We start from the raw sequence: 13,189 nt of genomic DNA on the forward strand, positions 1-13,189 counted from the left end.
AACACATTATTATCATCTGTATCATCGTTTGGAGGCTGACTAGTTTGGCTCCTGCTTGTACAATAAAACACAAAAAGGGAAACATTTTAAAGTTTATTTGGAATAAACGATGATGATTCAAAAACTGAGAAAAGCCAACAGTGGAAACAGCTGTGCTTCAACGCGGTATCCTGTGCCATAATGCCCCATCATATTCTAATCTCTAAACCATTCAACCAACAGGCTAAATAATAGCACTGGTCGAACAGGCACTAGCTTGCGTTCACCTTGCGTAACTAATGTGGTCTCATTTCATCAAACTAATGCGTATTGAGTCTCTAAAAATGTACTATCTATATACTAAAACAGACCATTCTTTCTGCATAGCAGGACAACTCAAGTTAAAGAAAATCCAAAGACAAGCCAACATGACATGTGCTTCTCTGTGCAGCTGCAGCTTCACATCGCGGCAATTATATGAAAACACTTCATATGAGACTGAAGCCTTTAGATTATTGCTGCTTTCTGGCCACGACTTGGCATGCCTAGTTACTGTTATTTGGACTCGACATGCCATTGAAGTCGGTGGGAGGTTGGTGGGGAATAGTTACACTGTTTATTCAGTGTAATAAGTAAATGCAAGATAAACAACTGTAAATATATGTAATACTCTAATATGAAATATGTTAAATTAAGATTAAATACATTTAATTCAACTGATTGTAGTCAACTTGTGTCTTTTTGTGGCAGTTTAAATCTCTTTGTAGTCATTTTGCATGGGCCTGCATGCAGTAGATCTGTTCAGAGATCAGTCTATGATATCCTGACTCTGGTGGGGGGCTGTCAACCCATCCATGTGCTGAGTGACCTTGGGCACAAAAACTCCACAAAAGGATCCTTTATTCTTCAGTGGTTATATTGAGTATGGACTGCTGCAACACATGTTAATATGTTAATAAAGATCTAAAAAGCAACAGATGATGTAATGATAACAAGCAGAACTGTTGAACAATGTTATTAAGAATAATTTGCAGATATGCTCATATGATTAATTATGAAAAAAATAATAAATATGCTTCCTCATAATTTGTTTGTCCAAAATCTGCCAGATGCTCCACAGCCAAGAAGGAATGTAAATTATGTCTCAACTATCTTGTTCTATTATATGTTCACACACACACACACACACACACACACACAAAGCAATTTTGTTACTGCCTCTTCATCTACTCCATGGTAACCCAGCAATCTGCTACAGATGGTGCGTCTGCTGGGCTGGAAACACAGGGTGTGGTGGGTTTGGTGTTTCTACCAGTGACCTGTTGCCATGCAAAGTCTGAGAGCCACGGGGAGAAACAGACTGGCTGTCTGACTGAATAAGTCCACAGGGACAACTGTCTGACTGGGAGATAGTTTGTAGGATGGAGGTAACTGTTGGTCTGATTGACTGAACAATGCTCTGCAGGGTGGACTGTCCGTGATACTCGATGACTGTTGAAGGAGTCCAGTCAGATGGGAAGACGAGAAGAAGTGAGGGATTGGAGAAATATTCATGAGAAAGACAAAAAGAGAGTATAAATTGCAGCAGAAGCAACTAGAAAAGGAGCACAGTGCAAAGCCACTGTGGAGAAATAAAAAGACAAGGAGAAAGAGAGCTAAAGGCAATGAAAGAGTGATTGGAGTGAGGACAAAGAACAAAAGGGAAAAGGAGGACAGAGAGGAGTGCGTGGGAGTTATCATGGAAGGGGATTTCGACCGGGAGGGTGTCAAAAGCCGGTGGAGAAGTGAAGAGCAGTGAAGAGCTTAGAGAAGAGAGCCCGAGCCCATAACAACTGTCTGCTGTCCTCCTGACACCCACCCCCACACCGTCTCTCGGCGCAGTCAACAAACAGCCTGCAGCTACTGACCCACACCGACACAAGCAGCCCAGACACCGGCAGCCAGGCAAGGCTGAGGGGGCCGGGCCAATCTGTTACAACCAAAACAAGGCTCTCTGAAGGAGAGGAGAAAGGGACCTAAAAATGTAAAATGAAGATTAGGAAGAGGGGGACTGGATCTGAAAATAAAGTTTCAAGAACATCCTTGAAACAAAACAAAGAGAAAAAAGAGCAGGATCCCAGACCTATGAGAGCATACTGTTGATGAATTTCAGATCTGAGGCCAAGCTGTTGAAGATGTGGACTGTGTGTAGGAACTGTTTAAACCAACTTGTCATCCACTCAAACTGAACACATCTCACCTACACAACTGCACTTAATCGCTTGACTTCCCAACGATTCATTCAAGCTGGCCTTCCTGCTACAAGGTTAGATATAACAGGAGCAGCTTTTTTTCACCCAAACAAAATGAACATTAACTAGTTAGAGTTGAACACACCTGGGACCAAAAACACACACACACTCTCCACATGTGCAGCACACACCTGGGTTGAAATGAGCAGCTACAGATATCAAAACATGTCCTCCCTCATAGAAATACATAAACACAGTCTCTCTATCCCTCTCATTAAATCTGGCAGATCTGAGAAATGGGTGTTGTGTTGGTAACATTATAACACGCATCACACATCCCACACAGTCCACATGAGAGAGGACTGGGAAGACACACTTGGTGTCCATTAGCTGAGAGCTGCTGCTCATAAGGCACCACAAGGGTGACAGGTATTGATTTATTTTTGGAATAATGCCAAAATGTTGACTTGCACAAAAGCTAAAACTGCTGAAATTGCATTTGTACATTATGTTGCTGTGTGGGAAGATAACTGGCTGCAATCAAAGTAAATACAGTGAAGAGTAAACATTAAGATTAAGTTGGTCTGTTTAATTGGCTGCCGATGGTGGCATATTGTCAAAAGCTGACAATCTGTCCTCTTATTCATCTTTCAATGAGAAATTCTAGTTGGAAAAAAACCCAACCTAGGCTCAGTTTCTCAATAGTCCACATGCATGGGACCTGATGGAGACGGTGTGAGGACCCTTGCTTGTATAAATTCTTCATTTCCACCCGGGGTATGATTTATTCTCATTAGACAGAACCTGCACAGTCATGCTACATCAGATGATCATCCACCTGATCCAAACTTCCAATCACATCTCACACAGATCAAGCTGCCAATTCCCCTCTCTTCCCCGCGGTTTCTTCCCTGAGTACATGTGCTACTCACTCCTTCCTGCTACACGCTGCTACTGGCTGCTTGTGCCGATTTCATTCTCCACCACCTCCAGCTGCCTGGTTCCTTATAAACGTTAATTACCAATGATATACTGGGGTTGGTCAACCTAACCCTTGTCGGTTGATTGTGCTTCAGGTTTAGTTTCTAGCATGCTGCCTGTACTGTGAAATATAACCCGGCAACCTTTTATACAACAATAGTTCATACCTCATAAAACAAGTGTTCTTGAATTACTTTTATTTGACTTGAAAGGTTTTAAACATGGAGCAGCATTCGCTTAAGGGATGGAAATTGGCATAGACATTACTTCTAATGCCATTATCGGTTTGTCCAATACTTTGGTTTAAGACCAATCCGTGAAACGCTGTGCCTCACAGAGTCGCAGGCGTGGCTGCACACTCTAAGTCTTGTTTAAAGGTCCACTGTATAATATTTGGGAGGATCTATTGGCAGAAATGGAATATAATATTCATAGGTACTATTTTTATTAGTGATAATCACCTGAATATAGGAACTGTTGTGTTTTCGTTACCTTAGAATGAGCTGTTTTTATTTATAGAAGGAATGGATCCACTTCTACAGAGGTTGCCATGTTAAACCGCCATGTTTCTACAGTAGCCCAGAAGTGACAAACCAACCACTGGCTCTAGATAGGGCTTTCATGTTTTTCGTGGCCACTGTAGTTTCTCCTACATGCTTGGAAAGGGAGGGTGAAGTGAGGGGTTGTAATATGCCACTACACTGCAAGATGCCACTGAATCCTACACACTGGTACTTAAAAAAGTGACACAGTGCAAGGTGTATACACTGACCACAAGCTTTTATCCAAACTCAGGCTCATATCCTGGACACGCATAGGAAAACAAACCCAAGTGGGGCTTTTGTTACTCATTTCAGTTATTATATGCACACTAACTGACCTAAAAGAACTGCAGAAATGAGAGATCACTTTTCTTGATAAATGCTGCTGCACATTACACACGTCTTTATTGCACTCTGAATTATCTGGTCATTTACCCTGCTAATGCCTGAGGAATTTTCACTTTTTACAGTGGCACTTACTGTACTGTAAGTCACTCTGAATATCTGCTTAACGCCTATCTAAACGGTAAATTGTGGTCTCTTGCGCCTTTATTCCTCAGTTGTTAACTGGCTCGCTGACAAAGATTTAACATACTGTCCACTGAACCTAAAATCATGATGAGCATGATTGTTGATACCAAACAACATAAAATGACAAGAAGTGTTTGCAAATCGAATGAGCACTTTCGAAGAGGGAGCACCGAGTTCTCCAAGAGGTGTTAATCGGAAAATTTGATATATAATCTATTTGGTACAGTGGTAGACATACAACCGACAGATCAATACACTTTTAGGCTAGGGAAGCTACGGCAGCAACACCCTGTCACAGTCACCTCACATATTTCAAGCGAATATTGCTTTTCCAGGCTCCTGCTTTCTTTGCACTACTAAAATCCTCTAATATATGACCAGTGTTTGTCCTGCACTGGCCCCCTAGGCATCCAATATCTTCTCAGCTGGTGCTGGAGTGTGGTACTGTGAAGGATGATACTAACTGCGCCCCTCTCTTTATTACGGCCCGTATGAACCTTCAACTTCATACAGTCTTTTCATTTAAACTGCTAAACCGCACAGGTAAGGTAAGGTAAGGTAACGGACAGCAGTGGTAGAAAAGAAAAAAGAGAAAAGAGCGAAGACAACCTCACTGAAAAACTCTATAATGAAAATAATCAGGCTTTATTTGACCTTATTTGAGGTGAGTCACGATATGTCAGTCTCCTGAAGTGACCAGATTCCAGTCAGAGTCTTGGAAATGGAATTTTTTCAGTGTGTGTGACATCAAAGGGAGAGAAAGAACACAGTGCAGCATAGTGGACAGGCTTGCTGCACTGAAATCCAAAGATGAAAGAGCTGCTGCGCTGGCCTCAGACTGTGAGTAACTGCTGTGGGGGGAGAGGAGATGAGGGATGGAGGTGGACGGCAGGACGGACGCGTATTGAAATGGACGGACAGGAAGGGAAACGCCAAGGTGAGAAAAAAGCGAGGAGGGGTGCTGGGCAAAATAAGGCCTGACGGGGCCACCAGGAGCTCGTCTCTGAGGGTTTTGGGGGAGGTGGATGGAGCACGGCATCCCAGTTATCTACTCTACAGGAAGCTGTGAGGGCGGCTGACACTGATGGTCCTGACAGGAGATAGGTGTTAACAGTGTTAGACGACAGCTGTGGTGGGGCTACAGAAATCAATGTCCTTTTAGTTTCCAACCAATATTTCTCTCAGTTAAAGGCAGAAGAGAAAAAATGTAGATAGAGGCTGTGGCTCCTGTGAAATATGGCTTCTATCCAGGCTGTAGCATGGTAGTGAGGACAGGGGGGGTATATATTGTAAATGCAAGTAATATATCAATAACATACATTCTGTACATTCCCTAAATGTGTAATTTCTTTAACAAATCCACCTAGGAATGTTTCCTTTTATATGGTATGTATACTAGTTGCATTTGTCTCAATGTAATAATAAAGATTTCAGAAAGGAAGCCTACAGGTGTTATCCAGCTTTGACCTTGACAGTGACACATGGTGCAATCAAAAATCAATCCACAGCTCCACCTTGTGGGCATGGTCACGTTCTGCAAGAGGGAGCACACAATTGTTGGGATTCATCAAACGCCCCGATGAGCTGAGATACTGGCTTTGTTTAAATGTAAATTTTTTTTTTTTGTTAACCACAAGATTCTTACTAAAACATAGCAGGTGCTGCATTTTAGGGGATAAAACCTGTTCATATGAGTGAGATCATCACAAACGCACCTATGTGGCACCAGATATATAGGTAATCTAAAATGAGTCTACTTCCTCCTCTACTAATTTTAGATCACGCCACAGTGGAAGAGGAAGGAAGGAAGGAGGGAGGCAAAAGAGGTGCCAAAAGAGGAAGAGACGGGGAAGGTCACAGTAGTAGCTGTGCCACCAAGGTGAGTAATCGTGTGCGTGTATGTGTGAGTATGAGCAGGAGGAGGGTCTGGATAGGACAAAGAGGACGCGCCTGCCCACACAGATGACCAGAGAGCAAGTATGCCAGTGAGCCGGTGGCTGCCAAATAATCCGACGACAGCAAGACCGCCAGCCGGAAAGTCAGCCAGCTCCCCATGCACGCGCACACGCGCGCGCACGCACACACACATTCACACAGCCAGCCAACGATCCATGCCTGCAAGATGTGTTACTTTCTGCTGCCAATACCAGCAGGCCGGCAGGCAGACCGAGAGCATGAAGACACTTCGGAGCTGCCTTATCTGGCCTTTAGCTGTATCAGAGAAACACTGAACAACTTGGCTGGATGGGGAAAAACTTTTACCTCGCTTACTGATGCATGGGCAGTGTTGTATAACAAATGCATCAAAGCATATGATGGACTCATATTTCACAGTAGATACTCTATAGATTTATGATTAGACAATTTGGAAATCTCATCTTTTCCAGTTATCTCTGCGTAAACAATTATGTTAGACAGCCCAATTTTGTCACTTGTCTATTAAACTCACCATCCATGGAGGTTTTCAGGGCAAGCATTGGCAAAATAACTTGATGCGAAACAATATCTGAAGACATTTTGGATGACAACTTACACTACATACACAAACGCTCCATAAATGCTAGGCTAGTGCTTCTTCCAATTTAAGGCGTTACACAGGTTCAGCTATTCTTAAAGTAAACTCCACAGCATCTTCCTGGAGGCGTATTTTCTATATCCTAACTTTATGCAATTTATGTTCTTTCCGTTAGATTTCTGTTTATTTTGTCACCTTGAACTCTTCACTATGTTACTATACATACTACATATACTATACTGTGTTTCTGTGGGTTCATCATATTCTGTGGTACTGGTTTTATTTGATGGAAAACTGAAGCATACAACTGTGTGAACACCATTAAAGCTTCAGTAAAAATACGTAGACAAACGCATATGATCTCAGCCACACAAATGTATCCCTGTATTATTCTGCAGTGAAAAACCTCTTATGTTTAATGGCTTTGATTATTTGTCCGGTTATTTGAACATCTAATAGGCTTTTTAAACATCTGGTGCTAGATTTGACTCTTTTTATATCCAAAAGTAAAAAAAGGAGCATCTGAAAGTGGTTTCTCCTCATAGCACTCGTCTTCATCAGGGTTATACAAGCTATTTGCTGCTTGCATTGCTATTACTATACACCTCCCAGAGCCATTTATTTGGATAATATCCTCATTGAGACGAGCATGCCGAGCACCAAAATAGGCTTGTAATTAAAAGATGCCGGGGATTCTGGAGAAGAAAAAAAAAGAAGCCGTGTGAGTTATTAAGGTCCTTCCTGTGGTTTAAAAACCAAACGGCACCTGGATGCTGCTCGCTTCTCCAAGACTACCAAATGACACACACACACACACACACCACAGGAAGAGAGAGAGAAGAGAACAGAGTATGCAGGCCAGAACACACCACAAACATGCAAGTAATTGACAGATACAGACGCTGCTCACTCAACACCTCACCCACTCCACACCCACACCACACACATCACGACACACACACACACACACACACCAACACACACACCACCACAACGCCTCCACAAACACATACAGAGTTGGCACATCGGGTGAGGTAATGTTCCCTCCCTTCTGCCTTCCAAGCACACTTCCTCTGCCTGGAATAATTGCTGCCTGGCTGCTTGTCTGGGAGAGCGAGCTGCTCCGTTCATTAGTTGCTCTAAATATCAGACACGGCATCACTTTTAAAGGCTTAATTTCTCTGCAGTCACAGCCCTTCTCTCTGATCCTCGCCCGCCGAGAGCCGCAGAATATGCTCCTGTTCTCGCAGGCATGACCTAAATAGATAAGTAGTAAATGAACGGGGCCCTTTCTTTTGGCAACCGTGGAGAAATTAACGGACAGAGATGAGAGCAGACGAAAAAGGGGAGCGCTTGTGGTGGGAGGGTGTCTAAACTCGAGTGGAGCGGCAGTGGAAGTGATTGCGATGGTATCCGTGTTCTTTTTAAAAGCGGGAAAAACAAGACGTCCGTTTCCATGGAGACCAGCAAACAGTCATATTTCTTAAGGGACTACTGGGCTTCCTGCGGTGCTTAGTGATTAGCTCATTCAGATGCTGCAGACACCTGAGGGAGATGGCTCATACTGCTGGTCTTAGAGCTGGGAGGACAGGATGTGCACGGCTCACTAGACCAGACCTGAAGTCGCTTCAGACACTAACAAGGCGCATTTAACCTCCAGCTTGTCTCCGATTCTGCAACACCAGTAAAGCTGAGAGGGACAAGTGGGGAAAATATGATGTCATGTAAATTTAGCCATATATCAGAGCAGGGATGAAAACCCACCACTAAACAACAAGGTGACAAGGGATATTGTGTATCAGACTTATCATCAATGTTAACATAAAACAGAGTGAATGTGTGATAACTTAAAGCAAGCACTTGGAGCTGGTCAAAATACANNNNCACTTTTTCACACCACTGTACATCTGGCCACATTAACAACTATGTATGAATGCAATGTATTTTCATCTTCATGTAAAGAAACTACAATAATGAATCAAACCAACACTGCCCTCAGCAGCCTGGACACTAATTAAGAGCAAAGCATTGGTCAGTTTCACACATGCGCCTTTTTCTGTAAATGCTCCAGTAAATTTACAATCAGCTTGCATGTTTGAAAAGTACCACAAGCTGTTTTTTTTTTTCCGATAAAAGTCAGATAGAAATTGCTCTGGCAGCCTGCATCTCCCTCTGTACAGTAGGTCAATGTGAATATAAAGCAGCCATTTTAATGGACGCAGCACTTACAAGGACAAGTTCTTCTTGGACATACAAATACAATAAAACACACATGTATAAATGCATGTTTTGTGCTGCCTTCGTAAGACAACAATATATTACATTTCACGTCAAGTAAATTTAAATAAAATAACTTTTTTAAAGAAATGCAAAGCAAAATTCAGGATTTGAAAAGGAAGTGAGTGTTTTATTGTGTAGTATTTTTTTGTTGACCAGTGTCATAAATGCCTAATTACATTTACTGTTTTATAATGACTCAAGTATATTCTATGTTAAAGCAGCTTACTAGGTTGTAACTATATACAATACTAAGAGTATAGTCCAAGATGGTCAGATTTCTACTGGACCCTCTTAGTTACATGTTTTGTTCCACAGTAATCTGAGTGGAAAGAGTATGGCATTGGAGGGGAAAGTGAAACATGATAAAAGTAGTCCTTGTTTTGAGTTGCTTTGACAACTCAAACAAGGAAAACACAGGGGAAAGAAACAACAGCTCTCTCAGAACATGTTAGTCAGGGGTTGAGTGAGGTTTGAAACCAAGAGCAAATTTTAAACTTAAATAACAACAACCACAATTTATAAAATAATATCAAATGATGGTTTATGGAAAATTTGCAAGTGTAACCATATCATCCTAGTTATAACTGAAACTGTTCTAATTTATTTTTTTTCTGTTTGACTTGGGGTGATTTTATTAATGAAACTGGTTTGCTTTGCTGGTTTGTCGGTAGTCTAATGACATCTTGTCACATGGACTCCTACATCCTACAGTTTTCATAGCACAATGGAGAGAACATATATGTTCTCAGGCTTAATGCACTAGAAGAAATCATTTCAGTCTCACAAGAAGTGCCTCCGTCGCACAGTGACTGTATGTCAAACACAGTACACACACATCACTCCCTGTCCTGTCCTTGGAGAAAACAAGGCAGCTTTTATTGTCCGACCTATCCTTGGAAATTATAGGCACCTCTTGTCCTTGACAGCATGACACATCATCCTGGATGTTCACCTTTAGGCTGACAATGAACAGAGCTTTAAAATGTGACAGCAATGGTTGAAGCATAAGTCAGTGTTTGCGTATATGGTATGTGTGAATGTGTGTGTATATGGCGTTGACAGAGAGGCACAGACAGCGTGTGCAAGCACTGTATGTAAGCTACTGTATATAGTGATCAGGTGCCTATAGGTCTAACAGTTTCAGAGTCCAAAATTAAGATGCAGGGAAAGTTGGGTCTTTGGTGGCTGACTGGATATAACATTGGAATGCATTTGTTATATGCAGCCTTTGGTATTTTTATGTTAGTTCACTGTGATCAATAGGGAAACTTGCCATCTCTGACCAAATAAAAAAAAGTGGCCCAGAATCTCACAATTAGAATGTTCATCGTTTACCCTCTTCTTTTCTGTTACCTGGATGATAAACTTAAACAGTAACATACAATAGGAGACACGACGCTACTACAAAAAACAAAAAAAGACGGCCTATAAAATCTGTTGCATATAAGAGTGATACGTTTTATATGATTGTTGCTACATTGATTATTTCATACAACTCTTGTTCTAACCATAAATAACAGTAAGGTTAACATACTACATACTACATGAATGTGTGAGATTGTGCGTCAGAGCTGTGGTCAACATACCGTCACCTTCTCTAAATCAGCTTCTGAGGAGGTGGGAGACAGGGGGCTGATGGGACTGAGGGAAGGGGAGCTCCCGACACTGGAGACGTACTCGGGATCAGGAACGTACAGTACCTGCAAACACAATCCATGTCTGTATTTACACAGGCGCTGCCTTTGTGCAAACACGCATTGCACACCACACATGCACGTACAGGGAGAAATGTGAGAATCTCTCTCACACACACACATATGCACACAGCCCAACCAGATGTTTGACATGGCAAATAAAATAAAATCAAGAATAAACAGAGAAAAGGAGAGTGAAGGTAAATCAACATGTGAGAATTAGCAGCAATCTGAACTGATGGTTTTCATGTAGTTAGAACACATGCAGTAACTGAAGGCAATGCTTTACATTAAGTTGGAGTGTGAGTATCTGTATCTGTTGTGTAATGTAATGACAAAAAAGGGGAATGGCTATTGAAAGGTACTTTCTTGCTGCAAGTTAGGTAAGAAGACTGATCCCGTAAATCATGGTAGGCTTTCTGCCTATAATTAAAAATACAGGGATCCCTGTGATAGTACTGTGATATAAGAAGCGGTATCTCTACAATGACTACTTCTGTAGGGATCATTCAGGATTGGCATGTTTGGACCTTTACAATATCTATTATAAGAGAAAATAGATTAGGAGCTAGTAAAGCCTTAAATGTGGTAATAAATTTCTTTTTAGATTGTAGATTTTTGGCTTGCACAAGAATTTAGATGAAACATCAAAGTACAGCTACAGCTACATCTACCTCTAAGTACAGCTTTAGGGTTAAAGAAATGAGCTGTTTTAGATGCAGCAGAACTTGTGCTTCAGGAGCTGAAGGAGAGGAGGGATGCTGGTTCAGTAAGTGCTCTCCACCACCCCACTGTTTGGACGCAGCTCAACTCATTGTTTGCCGAGAGCTGCCAACGGGATTTGCGTATGCATCTCGTCTCCATTTGTCTGGATTTCAAATTGATGCCAAGAAATACAGAGACAAAATATCGTTTTTTGGATGTTTGTCACATTCCCCCATTAAAAAAAACTAATTTAGAATTTGTCTACTGGGTCTATTGCCGTAAAGAAGGAAAAAACTAACGTGAAAGCCAGGGAAGCTGGCAGTGTATTTAGAGGGTTAAAGATGGGAAGCTTGTGTCATGTTGTCGGAACTAAAGCGTCTATGGGAGCATTAAGGATCACACATATTATTATACCTTTTTAGAAACAAAATAGGTCCTTTGCAATGAATTGCATCCTAATGGGACAAGTGACACTGTAATTAGCAGGCAATTAAGTGGGGATACAGATCGTAGGGATGTGAACAGTGAGTCAGCAAACTGCTCTGAGAAAGTAGGAGGATAAACACACGCAGCATGTTATGTTCCCACAAAAACCTTCTATCTCCAGTTTTTCCACCTACATTCTCACATGTGCTGTAAAAAATGTTTACTGATTGTGCGATCAAGGCCAATGATTGGGAATGCATTATGAACTGTCAAAACAGCTATTACGAGTTTAACCGGTTGGTGAGATGCTGTAGATATGAGGTTGCTGTTAGACAGTGATGAAGTGATGCAGCTGAATATATCAGTGATGGCGTGCACGGCGGTTCACACCTGGCCAGGCACCACTGCTCTGGAGAATAGCTTGTTCAGCTGAACCAGTTCGTTGGGTGTGGTGTCAAACTTGAGCGCAATGCTGTTCAACGTGTCCCGCGATTCCACCTGGACCACAAAACAAGAGAGAGGAGACAAAATCACACTCCTGCTTCTGTTCACGGCATTTCCAGAAAGCTGTACAGGGAAGACTTGGAGATGATGATGAGAGGCAGAGAGAGGAAAGATGAAAAACGGTGCAAAGCTGTGCACTTATTACTTCAAAAGGTTTTAATGTTGCTTGATTTTTGCATGTTAGATTTTGGGATGTTATGCAAATTAAAGCTGTCAGTTGTTGACCAGGAATAGATTCCCACGGGAAGCAATGTTGCTGGTAGAAATATGAACTGATATGAATGTCACCAGCAGTCATTTAGCAATGTCTACCTTTTTTTTTTTTTTACTTTAAATCAGTGAGGATGCTTTTATGTGCACAAATACAGCTATGCATGAAAATGATTATCTTTTTAATTACAAGAGTACGTTTGTCACGGTGCAGGTTAATGTTAGCAGTTCTGTCCTGCTCTTTATTGTTGTTGAATTTTCTAAACTGTTGCAACGTTAACAGTGAAAAGCAATTCTATTAAATCAAAATCAATGTTGTCTCTTAATTCTATGTCTTTCATGGGCAACAGCAGATACAATCTGCCAGTGACAGTTGTCATTTATTTTAAAAGATGTAGCTTTTGTCTACCTAGTTTGAAATTATTTTCTTTTTATTTTCAGTGGTAAATCTGCCATCATTATCATTGCAAACTGCACGTGTGAGAATGGAAAGCTCGACAGTGTAGCAACAGTAACTGAGGTGGGGCTTAGCAAAACATAGTTTGTCTGACCAACAGCTGTAAGCCTAAAGATATTCAGATTACAAGAATA

At 41.6% G+C, this 13,189-nt stretch overlaps 1 protein-coding gene across 1 annotated transcript in view; it reads right to left on the bottom strand.

Annotated features, from left to right (window-relative positions):
* Positions 1 to 13,189, bottom strand: part of oxr1a (oxidation resistance 1a) — a gene marked incomplete in the record, with an annotated part of 146,826 nt that overhangs the window by 21,815 nt on the left and 111,822 nt on the right. Inside the window, 2 exon segments of the mRNA XM_035671759.1 lie at positions 10,646 to 10,759; positions 12,275 to 12,382. Of these exon segments, the coding sequence (XP_035527652.1) occupies positions 10,646 to 10,759; positions 12,275 to 12,382 (222 nt within the window).

This window comes from Morone saxatilis, unplaced genomic scaffold, assembly GCF_004916995.1.
Source record: "Morone saxatilis isolate NCDOM2014 unplaced genomic scaffold, NCSU_SB_2.0 Contig24, whole genome shotgun sequence".
Classification (NCBI taxonomy): Eukaryota; Metazoa; Chordata; class Actinopteri; family Moronidae; genus Morone; species Morone saxatilis.